Consider the following 16,413-nt stretch of genomic DNA (forward strand, 5'->3'; position numbering starts at 1 on the left):
TTATAGAGCATCATCAACAAAGAACAATAAATTTGTAGAGAAATGATAGGACAAAGGAAAGCAGTTTAGGTTTCCAAGGGCGGCAAACTGTGGGAAGATAAACATCTGGGAACTGATGACAAAGATTTGTTTGACAGATTCCTCTTGCCACCTCTGGGCTGATAAGAATATGTCTCCAGTGAAAGAAGAATGTATATCCTGCCTCTAGGAAGTAATGAGGAGGGCAGAGAGCTTTTCCTCCATTTGCTGCTTCTTAATTGCCTTCAGCTCAAAATTATTTTTATGTCAAAGAGGCATATTTTGGGGTGACGTATTCTGGTTTCCTTTAGTTCCCAATTTGAAATTTTATTTTTAGAAAGTGTCACATATTAGAAGCTGAGTTTGGTTAGAAGTTGTGAAATTAGAGATCAGCAAAGGGGGAGAAAAACATAGATAGGAACAAGCAGAAAAGGATGAATTTAAGTACATTGTTTCCTATTTTATTGAATGTCTCTTAATTTGGGAATAGGTCAGTTCAGTTCAACAATTGTGTCTCATTTCAGAAGGTGTTGTGGGTGAGTTTCCACCTAAGTTAAGCCACTATGTGGTCCAAGCAACCAGGGATTTAGTAAGAGGCATTTCTCTAAAAACAAAAGAAAAATGAAGTCTAATGGTTGGAGTAGACTGTAAAACCGCTTGTTGAGTCCAGATGGCAGTCAGCTGAGCAGATTTCTAGATATTGGGATCAAAGCATCTTTTGCAGTTTGAATGTCTCTGGGGATGTCATCAGGTGTGTTCCAGTAAACTTTCTGAGTGATCCACACAGCAACAGGCATGAAGCTTGTCCATACATGAGCTGTTGTGATATTTCTGTTTATATAGAGGTGTCCAGCTTCAGCTTATACGGTTTTGGGAAAAGGGCAGTTTTATTTCTTAGTGATTACAAGTCAGAAGGGTGGGAGAAAACTTGGAGATGTTAGTTTGGAGAGTTGTGGCCAGATATTGGAGGAAACTAAAAGAATTTGGGATGCACTCCAGTTCACAGGTAAATAACAAAACCTTAGTGACAGTGAACAGGGCTAGAATCCAAGGTCCACAAAGGGGTGTTATAGTTTTCCATTGAAACACTGTTTTTCTCTCTACAATCACCCCCATTTTTACCAAAGATAGTCATAATAAGACTAATTGGTTTGCCAAATAAGTCTAATTTCGTTAAACTTGGTCTGATTATTTACATAAATGCAGCAAGAATAGAGATTGATCATGTAAGCTTTTTTCAGTCTGTTTTGCTAGAATTTTTGATAAAGAATATGAGATTATTCTGGAAGCCAAGCCAAGGACTCACTTGCAATGCCTATAGATTTAGGTAAATTCCTCTCTTCCTGTGGTCTAAGATGTCATGAGGTTCTGGATCTGCTAGGAGATGACTTTCCATACTCATTGGTTAGGCTGGGAACCCTATAAACAAGATTTACCTAGTAGTTTTCTGAAGGGAGGTTTTATTGGCTCCATAAATTCAACCTTAGTTTCTTAAAACCGTCTGGTTATGTCTGAGTCTATGAGTATCATTCTCAAATGTAACATTGCAGTCAGAGTCTTGGTAATATAACCAATATTTCCCACTGTGTTCTGTTCTAAGGAAAACAGATTCTCACTGAGTCTATGCAAATAACTATATTGCCATGAAAATAAGAATACTCAATAAGAACTTCTGAATTCTTGAGGGATCAGGTAGGGAGAAAATTCTGTTTACAAAGATATAATTTACCAAGTTGCTGTTAAGTTATAAATAGTTTGATAGAAAAGCAAAAAAGTTTTTCTTAAATCTGGAAAAACAAAACATTAATGAACTGGCAATGTTTCAAAGAAAAAAGTCAGAAAATTATAATTCTCATCAGTTCATTCAGTCCTATGTAATTGTTCTGCTTGACCTTGGGTTAGCAGTTTTATGAATCAATCAGTTTCTCCATAACAATTCTGGAAATACTTACTTAGTTCAATGGTATGATCTTAGAGTTATCAGAAACCTGTATTCTAGAGTACTTGTCAAGGTCTTTTCCATAAATCTCTTTAAAGACACAGCAATTTTGGATCATAGCTGCTTGTTAAAGCTTTCAGGAAAGCATCAGAATAATACAGTAACTTTCTGTGAATGCCAGAAGACTTAAACATGGCCATGGTTAAAGTTCTGATGAGAATTCATTATAATTTAATTGACAAGGAAATTCAGTTATTTATGAGACATACAACATTTTAAGATGATAGCTGGAATTATGACTGATAACATACTGGGAATGTCAGATTTTATATGATTTTTGGACTACTTATAATAGTAACATACACCCATACAATATATTATAGGTATATATTGTATAATATATTATACAATATAATCTAAAGAACGTTTCATATCACTTCTTATTTCCATGTAATTTAACATATCAAACAAGCCTAATTAGTTTAACACTTCTCTTTTGAGAGAACAAATCCTTCCAGATTTTACAGGGGGCCTCTGGAAAATCCCAAAGTTAGGTCCAAATCAAAAAAACTTCATTTAGAGTTTGGTTTTGAGAAGTTTGTAAAAAATGTCAAGAGGTTTAGAACACTTGATTTAATAGGAGCAGAGGTCACTGTGAAATAATAGTTACCCATTTAACCACAGTGACAATAAAAAGATTTCAAAGGCAAATACAGAAAGTTACATGTTATAAAAAAACCTTAGCTCTCAATATTAAGACTCAGTTTTTCTTCAGTAATCGAACATCTGACAAAGACAACATGAAGCACAGAAAATATATATATTTTAACATCTTTATTGGAGTATAATTGCTTTACAATGGTGTGTTAGTTTCTGCTTTATAACAAAGTGAACCAGCTATACATATACATATGTCCCCATATCCCCTCCCTCTTGCATCTCCCTCCCTCCCACCCTCCCTATCCCACCCCTCTAGGTGGTCACAAAGCACTGAGCTGATCTCCCTGTGCTATGCTGCTGCTTCCCACTAGCTATTGGTTTTACATTTGGTAGTGTATATGTGTCCATGCAACTCTCTCACTTTGTCCCATCTTCCCCTTCCCCCTCCCCATATCCTCAAGTCCGTTCTCTAGTAGGTCTGCACCTTTATTCCCATCCTGCCCCTAGGTTCTTCATGACCACTTTTTTTTTTTTAGATTCCATATATATGTGTTAGCATACGGTATTTGTTTTTCTATTTCTGACTTACTTCACTCTGTATGAAAGACTCTAGGTCCATCCACCTCACTACAAATAACTCAATTTTGTTTCTTTTTTTGGCTGAGTAATATTCCATTGTATATATGTGCCACATCTTCTTTATCCATTCATCTGTTGATGGACACTTAGGTTGCTTCCATGTCCTGGCTATTGTAAATAGAGCTGCAATGAACATTTTGGTACATGACTCTTTTTGAATTATGGTTTTCTCAGGGTATATGCCCAGTAGTGGGATTGCTGGGTCATATGGTAGTTCTACTTTTAGTTCTTTAAGGAACCTCCATACTGTTCTCCGTAGTGGCTGTATCAATTTACATTCCCACCAACAGTGCAAGAGTGTTCCCTTTTCTCCACACCCTCTCCAGCATTTATTGTTTGTAGATTTTTTGATGATGGCCATTCTGACCTGTGTGAGGTGATACCTCATTGTAGTTTTGATTTGCATTTCTCTTATCATTAGTGATGTTGAGCATCCTTTCATGTGTTTGTTGGCAATCTGTATATCTTCTTTGGAGAAGTGTCTACTTAAGGTCTTCTGCCCATTTTTGGATTGGGTTGTTTGTTTTTTTTGGTATTGAGCTGCATAAGCTGCTTGTATATTTTAGAGATTAATCCTTTGTCAGTTGCTTCATTTGCAAATATTTTCTCCCATTCTGAGGGTTGGCTTTTGGTCTTGTTTATGGTTTTCTTTGCTGTGCAAAAGCTTTTAAGTTTCATTAGGTCCCATTTGTTTATCTTTGTTTTTATTTCCATTTCTCTAGGAGGTGGGTCCAAAAGGATCTTGCTGTGATTTATGTCATAGAGTGTTCTGCCTCTGTTTTCCTCCAGGAGTTTTACAGTGTCTGGCCTTGCATTTAGGTCTTTAATCCATTTTGAGTAGGTGCACATAATCTATTTGGACTTGCTTTGATACGGTAGTTAACAGCTAAACTTGTTACATTTCTCTTTTTCCCAAGAGAAAAGAAAAAAAATCTTTTTATGTTAAGGGGTTTTGACCAAGGGTCTTGTAAACCAGTACTTCTTATTTGGGAAGGGGCTCTGATTTAGCCCCTCAGGGGATATTTATCAATATATGTAGATATCTTTGACTGTCACAACTGGCGGAAGAGCGCTGCCATAATCTAGTATGTAGAGGCCAGGGATGTTGCTAAACATTTTGGAAAGCACAGTCCAGTCTCACACAACAAAGAATTATGGGCATGAAATGTTAATAGTGCCGCTGTAGAGAAATTTTGCCCTAGACTAGTGTTTCTAGTTTTAATGTGCATGTGAATCACATAGGGATCTGGCTAAAATGATTCTGATTTGACCTCATGTCCCCAAAGGATAGAACTGGGCTACAGAGTGTTCTCTGTAGATAGGCATCCAGATATCATTATGGATAGAGCTCTTGATAACAGCAACTCCTTCTTTAGAAGGTGTGATGCAGATGAATGTGTCAACACTATTGATTCAGGTGTGGTCACTGCATTTTGGCTGTACATTGCTTAGTAAGTGAGTCTAGGCCACAGGGTGCCTGCACCTCTGCCCTGAAGCAGAGTGATATAGCTTTCTCTTCTGGGAAGGGAGTGGGTAGTAGAATACCGAGTTTGGAAGTCACAGTTTTGCTGAAGCAGTTTGTCAAGACTGATGAATGTGGATCTTCCCTGGGACATACAAGAGATTCAAGTTGGCTATGAGGCAAGGCTAATGGAGAGTGAGATTTGAATGTCACCAGAATGAGGTACTGAAGGAGCTGGAGGAGTCCCCTTTGCTGGACATCTTTAAATAGAAATTAGATTCTTATATTGTGGAAGGGTTTAAGGGGTCTGATGCATATCTCTGATATATCCTTTTTTTTTTTTCTCAAACCATTCAGTTGCTTCTTATTGTCCATGGAATAAAGTTTAAACTTATTAACCTGGCATTTAAGTTTCTCTATTATCTGGCTTTAAAGACCCTTTTAGGTTTTTTTGGTTTGTTTGTTTTGTGTAGTTTTTTTTTTTTGCTGTACGCGGGCCTCTCCCGTTGCGGAGCACAGGCTCCAGACGCGCAGGCTCAGCGGCCATGGCTCACGGGCCCAGCCGCTCCGCAGCATGTGGGATCTTCCCGGACCAGGGCACGAACCCGCGTCCCCTGCATCGGCAGGCGGACTCTCAACCACTGCGCCACCAGGGAAGCCCAAGGAGCTTATCCTTTAATTGCAGTCAAGGAGTTAAATAACCCCTGAAGATTCTAGTAACACTCTAAGACAACAGCAGGAGAAATGTTATAGGCAGTACACAAATGATTGCTAAGTGAATTGTATAGGTGCTTCTTGCTTTTCTGCAATTGGTATCCAAGTAGAATTGCTCATCTGGTTTTACTCTTGTTTTACTTTCATAGTTTGAGATGGGTTGAGGATAACATGAGCTTGTTTAATAATACTGTGGGTTATTTGCTTTGGAATAACTCATTTTAATTTTAAATTTGTCTCATTTTACAGAAGAGGAAACTAAGGCATGAGAGGTTAAATAACTTTCCCAAAGTCATGTAGCGGTAAATGGTAAAGTTGGGATTCAGATCTAGTCAACCTGAATCCAAAGTCCCCTCTCCTCAGTTTTTAAAAAATCCTGTTTTTTTTTTTTTTTTTTTTTTTTTTACTAAATATATCCCCTATCTCCTAATTTTAGACATATATATTGTTTCTAATTTGGTGCCTGTATTTCTGGTTAGATCTTTAGGATAAAGTCCTGGAAGTGGATTTCCTGTACCAAGGAATGTAAAATTTTTAAGGTTCCTTAGAACATATAAAATTCTTTTCCAGAAAAGTTCAAAAAATTTACAGTCGAGATGTACTTTTCAATCCCATGTAGAAGCATTTTTCAATTTCATGTGGTTGTCTAAGCCAAGACAAATAAGAGGACTCAGTAACACTATGATAAAGATGGTGGTTAAGATAATGAATCACAGAATCTGTTAGAGCAGGAAGGAACTCCAGGTGTCATCTAGGCCATCTCTTTCTTTATTAATTAAGAGCCAAGGCTCAGAGAGCTTAAGGGACATAGTCCAAACCATACCTCTAACAGAGTCAGAGTTAGGATAAGAAGCTGCTCTTAGCACTGTGTGATACATTGAGTCAGAGTCTCTTGGATGGTATGGATGATTCAGGGGTGTGCTGAAATGTCCATTTGGGATCTCAATTGGAGATTTAAGAGACTTTTAGTGTTTGAGTCAGCTTCATAGTTCCCCCTTGAATCTTCACAGTGTGTCAGAGGGATGTGGAAGTAGCTCAGAGGGATCTGCCCTGAACTGAGAGGTCCAGTACCCACCCAAGGAGATAAAACTCTTCTGGGCCAGGGGGAACCCTGAAATCCCCTTTCATGAGTTCTCCTGCATCTGCCCTACTCTGATCCACAGGGATGATTCTGAACTCTCTTTTTGTTATTCTGTAGCTGGTACAATATGTTTGAAGAAAGGGCTGCTCACATAATTCAAAACTCATATAATTCAAAAGTGGTTTTCTATAGCACTGACCAAAAAAGAAGGAGGATATTTCTGTTTTTTATTGCTCGATCATGTAGCAATAGTGTAAACAGAATTTTCAAATTGATTTGGCTTGGTATCGCTCTGGATAGGCTGGGTTAAGCTGTTAAACCTCAACATTTTAATGACTTAACACAATAAAGGGTTGCTTCTTGCAAAAATCTGATGCAGGCTAGTTGACTGTCTTCTATGTTGCCGATATGCCATGCCAAGGTTGCCAAAGCATGGGAAAAGAGAGTTAAAGGAGCCATATAGTCTCTTAACTGACTCAGCCTGGAAGTGACAAATGCCACAGTCCATTGGCCAGAACTAGAAACGTGGTTCTGATTCAAATGGAGAAGAGGCTGGGAAAAGTGCGTGGAAGAGTACACAGATACTTGATGAGCACTAATGGTCTCTTCCACACACTTGATGCTTGCTACTTTGAAATTACCTACTTAAAATTTTTTGTAGGCAATTTCATATAATTTCAAGTTTTAAGCATAAAGGTAAAACTTTCCTGTTACTTTCTTTCAAATATGCTTAAAGTGTAAGTGTTGGTTGAGTACACACTATCATTTTTAATAGATCTTTTGAGCTCCGTTAAAAACAATGAAACTTTTCAAAAATAGTTGTGAGATTTAGGTAAGTCATTTCACTTCTCTAAACCTGAATCCCAATTGAAAATGTGACTTAACCCCTCCTTCATGGGTATGTTGTGAAAATTAGATTAGAGATCACATGTAAAACACTTAACACAGTGCCTAGAACAAGGTAAGTGTTCAACGAATGTGGATTTTTCCTCTTTTTGGTATTGTTGATATTGTAATGGATCTACCACTGTCGACAGTAATACTGGATCCTCTGACTCAGAGGTGTATCCATCATCATTAGAAGATAGTGTACTTTACTGGAATAAGCGATGTTTTGGCTAAATTCTGGAAATGAAATGTCTTCATCTTCTATATGTTCTTATTTTGGTAGTCATGGGGAATTTCAAAGGCCATGCTCTCCCTGGAACCTTCTTCTTTATCTTGGGGATTTGGTGGACAACAAAGTGCATTCTGAAATATGCCTTCAAAAAGCACAAGCGGATTTCCTACCTTGATTCCAAAGTATTATTCCATCGAGTAGAAATTTTGGAGGGAATCATAATAACTGGAATGGCTTTAACTGGTGAGTGATCCTTTTCTGTGTTCTGTCTGCTTTTTGGTGTATTTTCACGTGCAAAGAGAAGATTCAATATCAAAACAAGAAATTGCTAAAATAAAATTTTTATTCAAAAATACCCTAATACCTATTCTAATTATAATTTCTATCTGATATAATTTACTAGAAGGTGATACTTCATGTTTATACAAAGGGCTATTCCTTAATCAGTTAGTCATAGCAATTTACTTGCCTGCCCATTCAAGGTGAATTTCCTTTATAGAAGTAGTTGGAGCCTTTAAAATAATTTTATATCAATTATTCTGATGCCTGAAAGAGTAAACTCTATCAGAAACCATTTTTCAAAATGACACCAAAATAATCAAATGATTATGGGAAGGCTTCAATAATAAATCATTGCTGATAGGCTGTCCAGACGGTCAGGCTGAAGAAAACTTATCTCCTGCACTCATCCTCTTTGTGTGATTACTAAATTAGAGAGGGAGGTTGGGCCAGATGATTGTAAGGCCTTTCCATTGGCTCTATGATTCTGTAAAAATGTTCTGTGTTTTTAAAGTTCCACTTCAGCCTTTCCGTTATGAAAGGGAAAACTTCCTAATTTTCCTTTGGATTTCTTCATGCTTTGTTCATGGTGATAGGTCTTTGCCATGGCCATACAACTACAGAGCAACCATTTACAAAGAGAGGAATTTCATTGCCAAATTCTATAGATTAATAAATAAAGCAGTATCTTCAAGAAAGCTTAAATGTTTGTGTAACTGACTAGACTCTATGCTGTATCTGTCTGTGCTTTCTCGGTTATCCTTAATTGGGGAGAAGCTGAACTCTAGCATTTTAATCCTGAACCAAGCACAACTCCCTACCCAAAGACATAGTGTGTAAGAAGGAAGTAATCAGATGCCATAGAACTAATCTCACAAATCTAAATCCAAAATTACTCAGGATTTATCTAGTCATTAAATTAAAATAGGAACTAAGACCATCAGTGGAACTGATCAGGGAACTCAGTGGAACTAAGATCATTAGCTTTTTTTTTTTTTTGCGGTACGCGGGCCTCTCACTGTTGTGACCTCTCCCGTTGCGGAGCACAGGCTCCGGATGCGCAGGCTTAGCGGCCATGGCTCACGGGCCCAGCCGCTCTGCGGCATATGGGATTCTCCCGGACTGGGGCACGAACCCGTATCCCCTGTATCGGCAGGCGGACTCTCAACCACTGCGCCACCAGGGAGGCCCAAGATCATTAGCTTTGAAGATCTGAAATAGCTGTTTGACTAAATTGGCTATCTTTGACTAAAAGTGATTATCCAAACCAGTATTTGAAGCTCTAAACCAGCCTAAAGAACCAGTGCTCAGCTGTTAGGGAACAGCCCCGAAAGATGAATCCATGTCATAAAAGGACACTATATTGGACTAAGCAGTAGGCTGATCCTTCTGCATCTTCCTGCTTTCTCAATAAAGTTATGGAAAGATTGCTTAAAGTGTGATATGTCCCTCTGTAGGCATGCTTGGAGAACAATTTATTCCTGGAGGACCGCACCTGACCTTATATGACTACAAAGAGGGCCAGTGGGTCCAGCTCCTGAGCTGGCATCATTTTACCATGTACTTCTTCTTTGGGCTGCTGGGTGTGACAAACATCTTATGTTCCACCATCAGGTCACTTCCTGCCTCCTTTACCAAGTTAATGTTAGCAAATGCCTTATTTGTGGAGGGTAAGTATGAGTATTTTCATATACCTTTCACTATTGTTGGACATTTATCTAGCCCTTTACAATAATACTCCTTTAGTGTCCTGGTGCAGCCTTGATCCACAGGACCATCTGTTTGGGCCATAGTGAGCTATTGAGATGTCCTAGACAGGATGCCCAAGTTTCTCCTTCCCTACTGACTCATTTAGTACAGCTAGACAAGCATAATCATTCAATGTGTTTTATTCACATTTCACATCTGTCTTAAAGAACCACCTACCATGGCTATTTATCTCTGGTTTATCCTGGAGATTATCATTATTTCCATCTTTAACATGTGAAACTGAGCTCAGAGTAGTGAAGCATATATATCCTCAAACGAGGAGACCACTCACAGCAGAATAGCTTCCATGCCTACAAACTAGCCTTTTTAATATTGATATAGTAAAACTCCACCATTACATGATAAGCAGGGTCCAAAAAATTCAGTCACAGAAAAATGAGGTCCTAACCTTTTTTTGTTCAGTTGGCCTCCCTGTTACTGTATGAGGAAACACTGAAAACAAGTATTTAATGATTTGTTTTCATTTATTTCATATGGAAAGGATAGATTGATCATAGAACTGAAAAAGCCCCCAGTTATCAGGAGGCAGTCATTTCCTAACATCCACCTTGCCTCCCATGTCTAAAGGTAAGAGCTTTTGCCAAACACTCTTTGAAAACAAGAGCTAGATAAAAGCTGGGCGCCAGCAACTAAGGATGATTCTCATTATCTCAGGATGTTACCATATTTTGAATGAACATCCTTTCCTCCTCATCCGAATGAAAAGAATGAAGCTGAAGCCGGAATCTGTCCATGGGATTAAAAAATGTAGCTAGCTACTACTTCTTGGGAGCTTCCAGAAAGTCTTGTCATACCCATCAAAGTGCACTTTTATGATTTGTGTGTATATCTGCTGCCTCCAGTGGACTGAATTCCTTAAGGCGAGGCTTTGTCTCATTCCTCTGCCTATTCACCCTGACTCCTGCTGCCCTATCCTCATCATGCTTATTATTCATCCTTTTGCATAAAAGGTGCTATGAAATATAGTTGGTTGAAAATGTCATGACATATTGGAGGAGAGAATAAAGGTTGGGGAAGGGAAAAGGAGATTTCAAAGATTCCATCCTAAAGAGGTACTGGTGACTCCAAAAATGGTAGAGGTTTCCATTATTATGGGAAGCAGTGGGCACCTGTTATTTCGGACAAAGAAATGTGTGTTTGTAAAGTTGTGTGTCGAGAGGGAGAGAGAGAGAGAGAAACAGTAGGTAGTTTCATTGAAAAAGACAAACTATTTTTTCTCCCTATATCAGGTTTTGTCTTCTACAATCACACTCATGGTCGGGAAATGCTGGACATCTTTGTGCACAAGCTTCTGGTCTTGGTCATCTTTTTGACAGGCCTGATTGCCTTCTTGGAGCTCTTCATACTGACCAATATAACTGTGGAACTTCTGCGGATAAGCTTTTTCCTACTTCAGGGAAGCTGGTTCTGGCAGGTGAGTTGGGCCTCCAATTAATGTACCTGGTGTCTCCACTGATAACCTTCTCTCTTTGATTGGTGGGTTTTTTGCTCTAGAACCCCGAGACTTCCTTCTGATGTGCTGCTGGTAGTGAGAATGTGGACCTTTGAGAGGTGATGTTTCTTTGAGCGGTCCGGTGGCCCTGGTGGGAGCAGTGATAGAGCAGCAGGGAAGGAGGTTGGGTGTGTACATTTTCATCATACACCTGAGTATCCATTTTGTAGGAACTCTGAGCCAGTGCTTTTAGCTGGAAGCAGTTCCTGATGCTAAAGCAGCTTAAAGCCTAATGGGTGATAAGTTCAAGAAACATATGGAAGGCAGGAAAGGGAGGAAATTATTATGTATTGAGAAACAACTATGTGCCAGCCACTGTATGGGACTTTTACACGCACATTGTTTCATTTTGTCCTCATGATGACTTGGACGTTAGGTATTATCATCCCCAATTTACTGACAAAGAAGACTCAGAGAGACCGAGTTACTTTCCCAGGATCACACAGTAATGGAGCTAGCACCTAAATGTGGGTCTGTCTGACTCCACATCCCAGGCACTTTCCATTTTACTGTTGACTCCCTAACGTTGGAGTGTTGAAAACATGTATTCCAATCAGTGAACATATACTTTATAGAGACTGATAAATCATAATTCAACATACATATATAGATGTAAAGAAAGTCTGGGATGAAAGGTGAATGTGGTTTAATCAGGGAAGATTTCTTAGAGATTTTTAGTCACTAAAGTGCAGGGATTTGGGATGAGGTTATTCCAAGGATTTGCATTTCAGCGAGGAGTGGTAAGAAAGCACTGGTAGGCAAGAGGAAGAGAAACATCATGGTCAAAGCATCATGGCTAGGAAAGATGTGATATTTAAGCTTATGGGGGACTAGAAAGGCTGTTGGAGCAGAGGCTAGTAAAGAGGGGACTAGATTCAGGGCTTATTTTTATTTTTATTTTGTAAAATATTTATTTATTTATTTTTGGCTGTGCTGGGTCTTCGTTGCTGTGCGAGGGCTTTCTCCAGTTGCAGCGAGTGGGGGCCACTATTCATCGTGGTGCACGGGCCTCTCACTGTCGCGCCCTCTCTTGTTGCGGAGCACAGGCTCCAGACACGCAGGCTCAGTAGTTGTGGCTCACGGGCCCAGTTGCTCCGCAGCATGTGGGATCTTCCCAGACCAGGGCTCGAACCCGTGTCCCCTGCATTGGCAGGCAGATTCTCAACCACTGCGCCACCAGTGCAGCCCAGGGTTTATTTTGAAGGAAAAATGATATAGAAAAAATAACAAATACCTTATCATGTGATCAAATTGATAATCGGTGAATATAACCGGCTGGTATACAGAAGTTGTTCTGTGAGATTATTTATCATCTGTTGGGAAGTGAAATAGAATGGCATGTAAAACATGATTATGCATTCTGTATCTCTTGATTGGAATGTTTTGCTATGTACATATATTGCTGATTCAAAACTAAAAATAAATTAAAAAAATTTTTAAAGTGATAACTTCTGGTCAAGATGACACAGTGAGTTTGTGCTTCAGTGTATCTCTTCTGCTTCAAACATATAGCAATGACACATAAACTATCAAAAATACCTATAAAATAAAAAAGAAATCAAAAGAAGAGAAAAATAAATGAAAGTAAGAGAGTAAAAAAAAATATGTAGTTGCAATTAAACAACACAAAAATAGTGCAAGCCACCTGTGGGCCAGACACAGAATAGAAATGCATAGCCAGAGTAGAGCTGGGCTGCAGGCCTGCGGGCTCCAGGTCTAGGGTAGACATGGCAGTTGGTTCTTTGGCTCCAGGGGAGCTAAAAGGAAATTGAAGGGTTCCTCTTTTTTTTTTCTTTTTTTTTTTTTGCGGTATGCGGGCCTCTCACTGTTGTGGCCTCTCCCGTTGTGGAGCACAGGCTTCAGACGCACAGGCCCAGCGGCCATGGCTCACGGGCCCAGCCGCTCCGCGGCATGCGGGATCTTCCCGGACCGGGGCACAAACCCGTGTCCCCTGCATCGGCAGGCGGACTCTCAACCACTGCGCCACCAGGGAAGCCCGAAGGGTTCCTCTTGATATGGGGATAAAACCAGGTTCTTGGAACTCTTTTTAGTTATATGTTTACATATTCTCTACTCGTAATTGCTTTCCATCCATTTGATCTTTCACTTTCTGATAGAGGTCTGTTAAAATTTTATCTTACAGTTATGGATTTGTCAATTTCTCCTTATTTTCAATTTTTTCTTTAATGTCATGAGGCTGTATTCTGCTTCTCCCCTTCTAGTTTTTTGAGTTGAATGTTCACTTATTTTCAGTTTTTCTTGTTTTTAAATAAATACACCTAAGGCTATAGAATTTCTTCTATACACTACTGTAGCTACCACCCATGAGATTTGGTGTGTGGTAGCTTTCACTCTTGGGCAATTTTTTTTTTAACATCTTTATTGGAGTATAATTGCTTTACAATGGTGTGTTAGTTTCTGCTTTATAGCAAAGTGAATCAGTTATACATATACATGTGTTCCCATATCTCTTCCCTCTTGCGTCTCCCTCCCTTCCCCCTCCCTATCCCACCCCTCTAGGTGGTCACAAAGCACCGAGCTGATCTCCCTGTGCCATGCGGCTGCTTCCCACTAGCTATCTATTTTACATTTGGTAGTGTATATATGTCCATGCCACTCTCTCATTTGTCACAGCTTACCCTTTTCCCTCCCCGTATCCTCAAGTCCATTCCCTAGTAGGTCTGTGTCTTTATTCTCTTGGGCAATTTTGAATGTTGCATTTTCTATGTGCTTTTCTTTTTAATTTATGAGTTATTTAGGAGAGCACTTTTCAGTTTCCAAAAATATTTTTTCTTTTTATTATTTATTTTCAATTCAATTGCTTTGTATGTGTTCTCTTTGAAATGTGTTGGGACTTCCTTTGGGACATAGCCCAATGTCAGTGGTAGTAAATGTTCCATGTATTTGAAAAGAAAGTATATTCTGTCTTTGCTGTGTTGAAGATTCTACATATATTTACTAAATCAAGTTTCTTAAACAGCTAAATATTCAAATAAAGAAGTTAGAAAGTAGGAAAAAAGGGGAGGGCTTCCCCGGTGGTGCAGTGGTTAAGAAACTGCCTGCAAATATAGGGGACACGGATTCGAGCCCTGATCTGGGAAGGTCCCACATGCCACGGAGCAACTAAGCCCGTGCGCCACAACTACTGAGCCTGCATTCTAGAGCCCACGAGCCGCAACTACTGAAGCCCACGCACCTAGAGCCCGAGCTCCGCAACAAGAGAAGCCACTGCAAAGAGAAGCCCGTGCACTGCAACTAGAGAAAGCCGTGTGCAGCAACAAAGAACCAATGCAGCCAAGAATAACTAATAAATAAATTTATTTTAAAAAAAGATAAAAGGGGAAACCCAAAGAGAGTTGAAGAAAAGAATAATAAAGGTAAGAGCAGAATTAATGAAACTAATTTGAGTTCCATTAATAATTAATGATTAATTAAATATCTGAGGGAGGAAGCTGTGGGCTGTCACAACTGAGAATAGGTTGGCTTAATTTTGTCCCTTTTGGCAGAGAAATAATCTTTTCACATTTCCCCAGGAGCTTTTCTAAGGAAGAGATATGAGGTTAAAGTCTTGGGGCATAAATCTGAGATTATTTTAAAAATTTTCCAGCCATGATTATGTCTAGACTAGTATCTTTCTTTACCTGGCAGCCAGACTAAGTAACATTTGGGACTTAAAGGAAAATGAATATTTCATACCAATGCAAACACACACACTGGCAGGAAATGAAGCTTTAGCCATAGTACATCTCCTCCCCCGCCCCCTCCCTGTTAGATTCCTCTGAAACAAAAATGTTTCAGGGACTTAGGTGAATTTATTATGCTTCCATGTTTTGTTGCTATGAATGTTTATGCCCCAAACTCCATCTCAAGCTAATACTATTACATTGTGATGTCCTTTTCACCATATTTTTTTCTCTCGCTACTTCTCCATACATGGTTAATATTAAGCACAATACTAGCACTTAAACAGTATATAGACATATTAGAGAAAAGGTACACCTAGATTCTTGGAACCATAAGTATGGAGAGGTGAACTGAATGAGGCAAATGCTCACAGTGGCCATTTTTAAAATAACTCATCTATAAATAATTAGGTAATAGACAAACCTGGAGGGAATTCCCCTCCCAACCTATAAAAATGTTTTCTTTCCTAAACCACATTACAGCCAAATATATTTTCTCAAAAACCTAACCATGATGCAATTTAAAAAAGAAAAAAAAATCCCTTGGGTCCATTTATTCCATGAATCATGTTTTCTGAGACTGTGTGTGGGACAATATTTCTAAAGCTCACTTTTGCGCTTTGTCATTCCCAAATTCCCACCCTTCGTTGTCAGAGCCATAGTGCAGAGAGAATCAGGAAATGAGGAAGACACACCTGCTGCCTTTGCTTCTCAAGACGTTGGACAATTGCTTCAGCTGTACCTCCCAGCTCCACTAACTGCACCAGCAACTCCCATGATCCCCAGATCTCTAAGCCCAAACTAAAACCCAGCCTTGTCTTATCTTTAAGAACTATAAAAGTTCATTTGAAAATGACAAAAAGACCCAACTAAGCAGCAGTGGTCTGAGGTCTGATATGGTAGATCAAACACTTGCTTAGGCTTATAGTGTTGAAATAAGTGACTGGAAAATAAGAAAGAAAACACTAGGAAAGTCAAACTAACCTATAGGTAATGGGCCCTGGCTGGATGCCTATTAGAGAAGATAATTATTTACATTTTAAATGTGATACTAATGAAGCTTAAACTAGTCAAAAACAGATGTTCAGGAGTGACATATAAGATATAGCAAGAAAAAAATTCTTTTTCAGACCTTTTTTTCTTGGAATTTTATATTAGGAAGGAAATTAGGACAGCAGATGAAAGAATAGTGACTAACTTTTACATTTAAAGGAAAATTTAATGGGTTGTGGCATTATCTGACCTTAATTTTCAGCTTTCCTAATTTACTTGGGTTTAGCCTGAAGTGACTTTCCAAACGTTTCTATGGCTTTCAGTATAATCACATCTGTTAACTCTGTTCACAGGCTTCACAGTGGCCTTCAGTGAAATATTTAGCGTTCAGTATATTAGGCTCTGAGGATCCCAGTGAGATTAGCAGTAGAGGGTGCTCAAGGTTTCTCTTTTCCTGGTGTAAAACAGTAAATACTTTGGTAAAATTGATGATGACTGAGAGATTTCATTTTGGAAGCTCCGAAAAAGAGTTGTGACTATGGCATGGAGGGAGAAGTCTGTGA

General features: G+C 39.0%; 1 protein-coding gene across 3 annotated transcripts in view; it reads left to right on the forward strand.

Moving 5' to 3' along the window:
* The window catches only part of TMEM45A (transmembrane protein 45A), an 89,644-nt gene that overhangs the window by 51,322 nt on the left and 21,909 nt on the right, over positions 1-16,413 (forward strand). For all 3 annotated transcript variants that reach the window (XM_081234276.1, XM_081234277.1, XM_081234275.1), the window contains exons 2-4: positions 7,685-7,876; positions 9,370-9,582; positions 10,912-11,096. In XM_081234276.1, coding sequence (XP_081090402.1) covers positions 7,687-7,876; positions 9,370-9,582; positions 10,912-11,096 — 588 coding nt within the window. In that variant the 5' untranslated portion in view covers positions 7,685-7,686. The remainder of the gene's footprint in view (positions 1-7,684; positions 7,877-9,369; positions 9,583-10,911; positions 11,097-16,413) is intronic.

Source organism: Mesoplodon bidens (genome assembly GCF_964165515.1).
Source record: "Mesoplodon bidens genome assembly, chromosome: 5".
Classification (NCBI taxonomy): Eukaryota; Metazoa; Chordata; class Mammalia; order Artiodactyla; family Ziphiidae; genus Mesoplodon; species Mesoplodon bidens.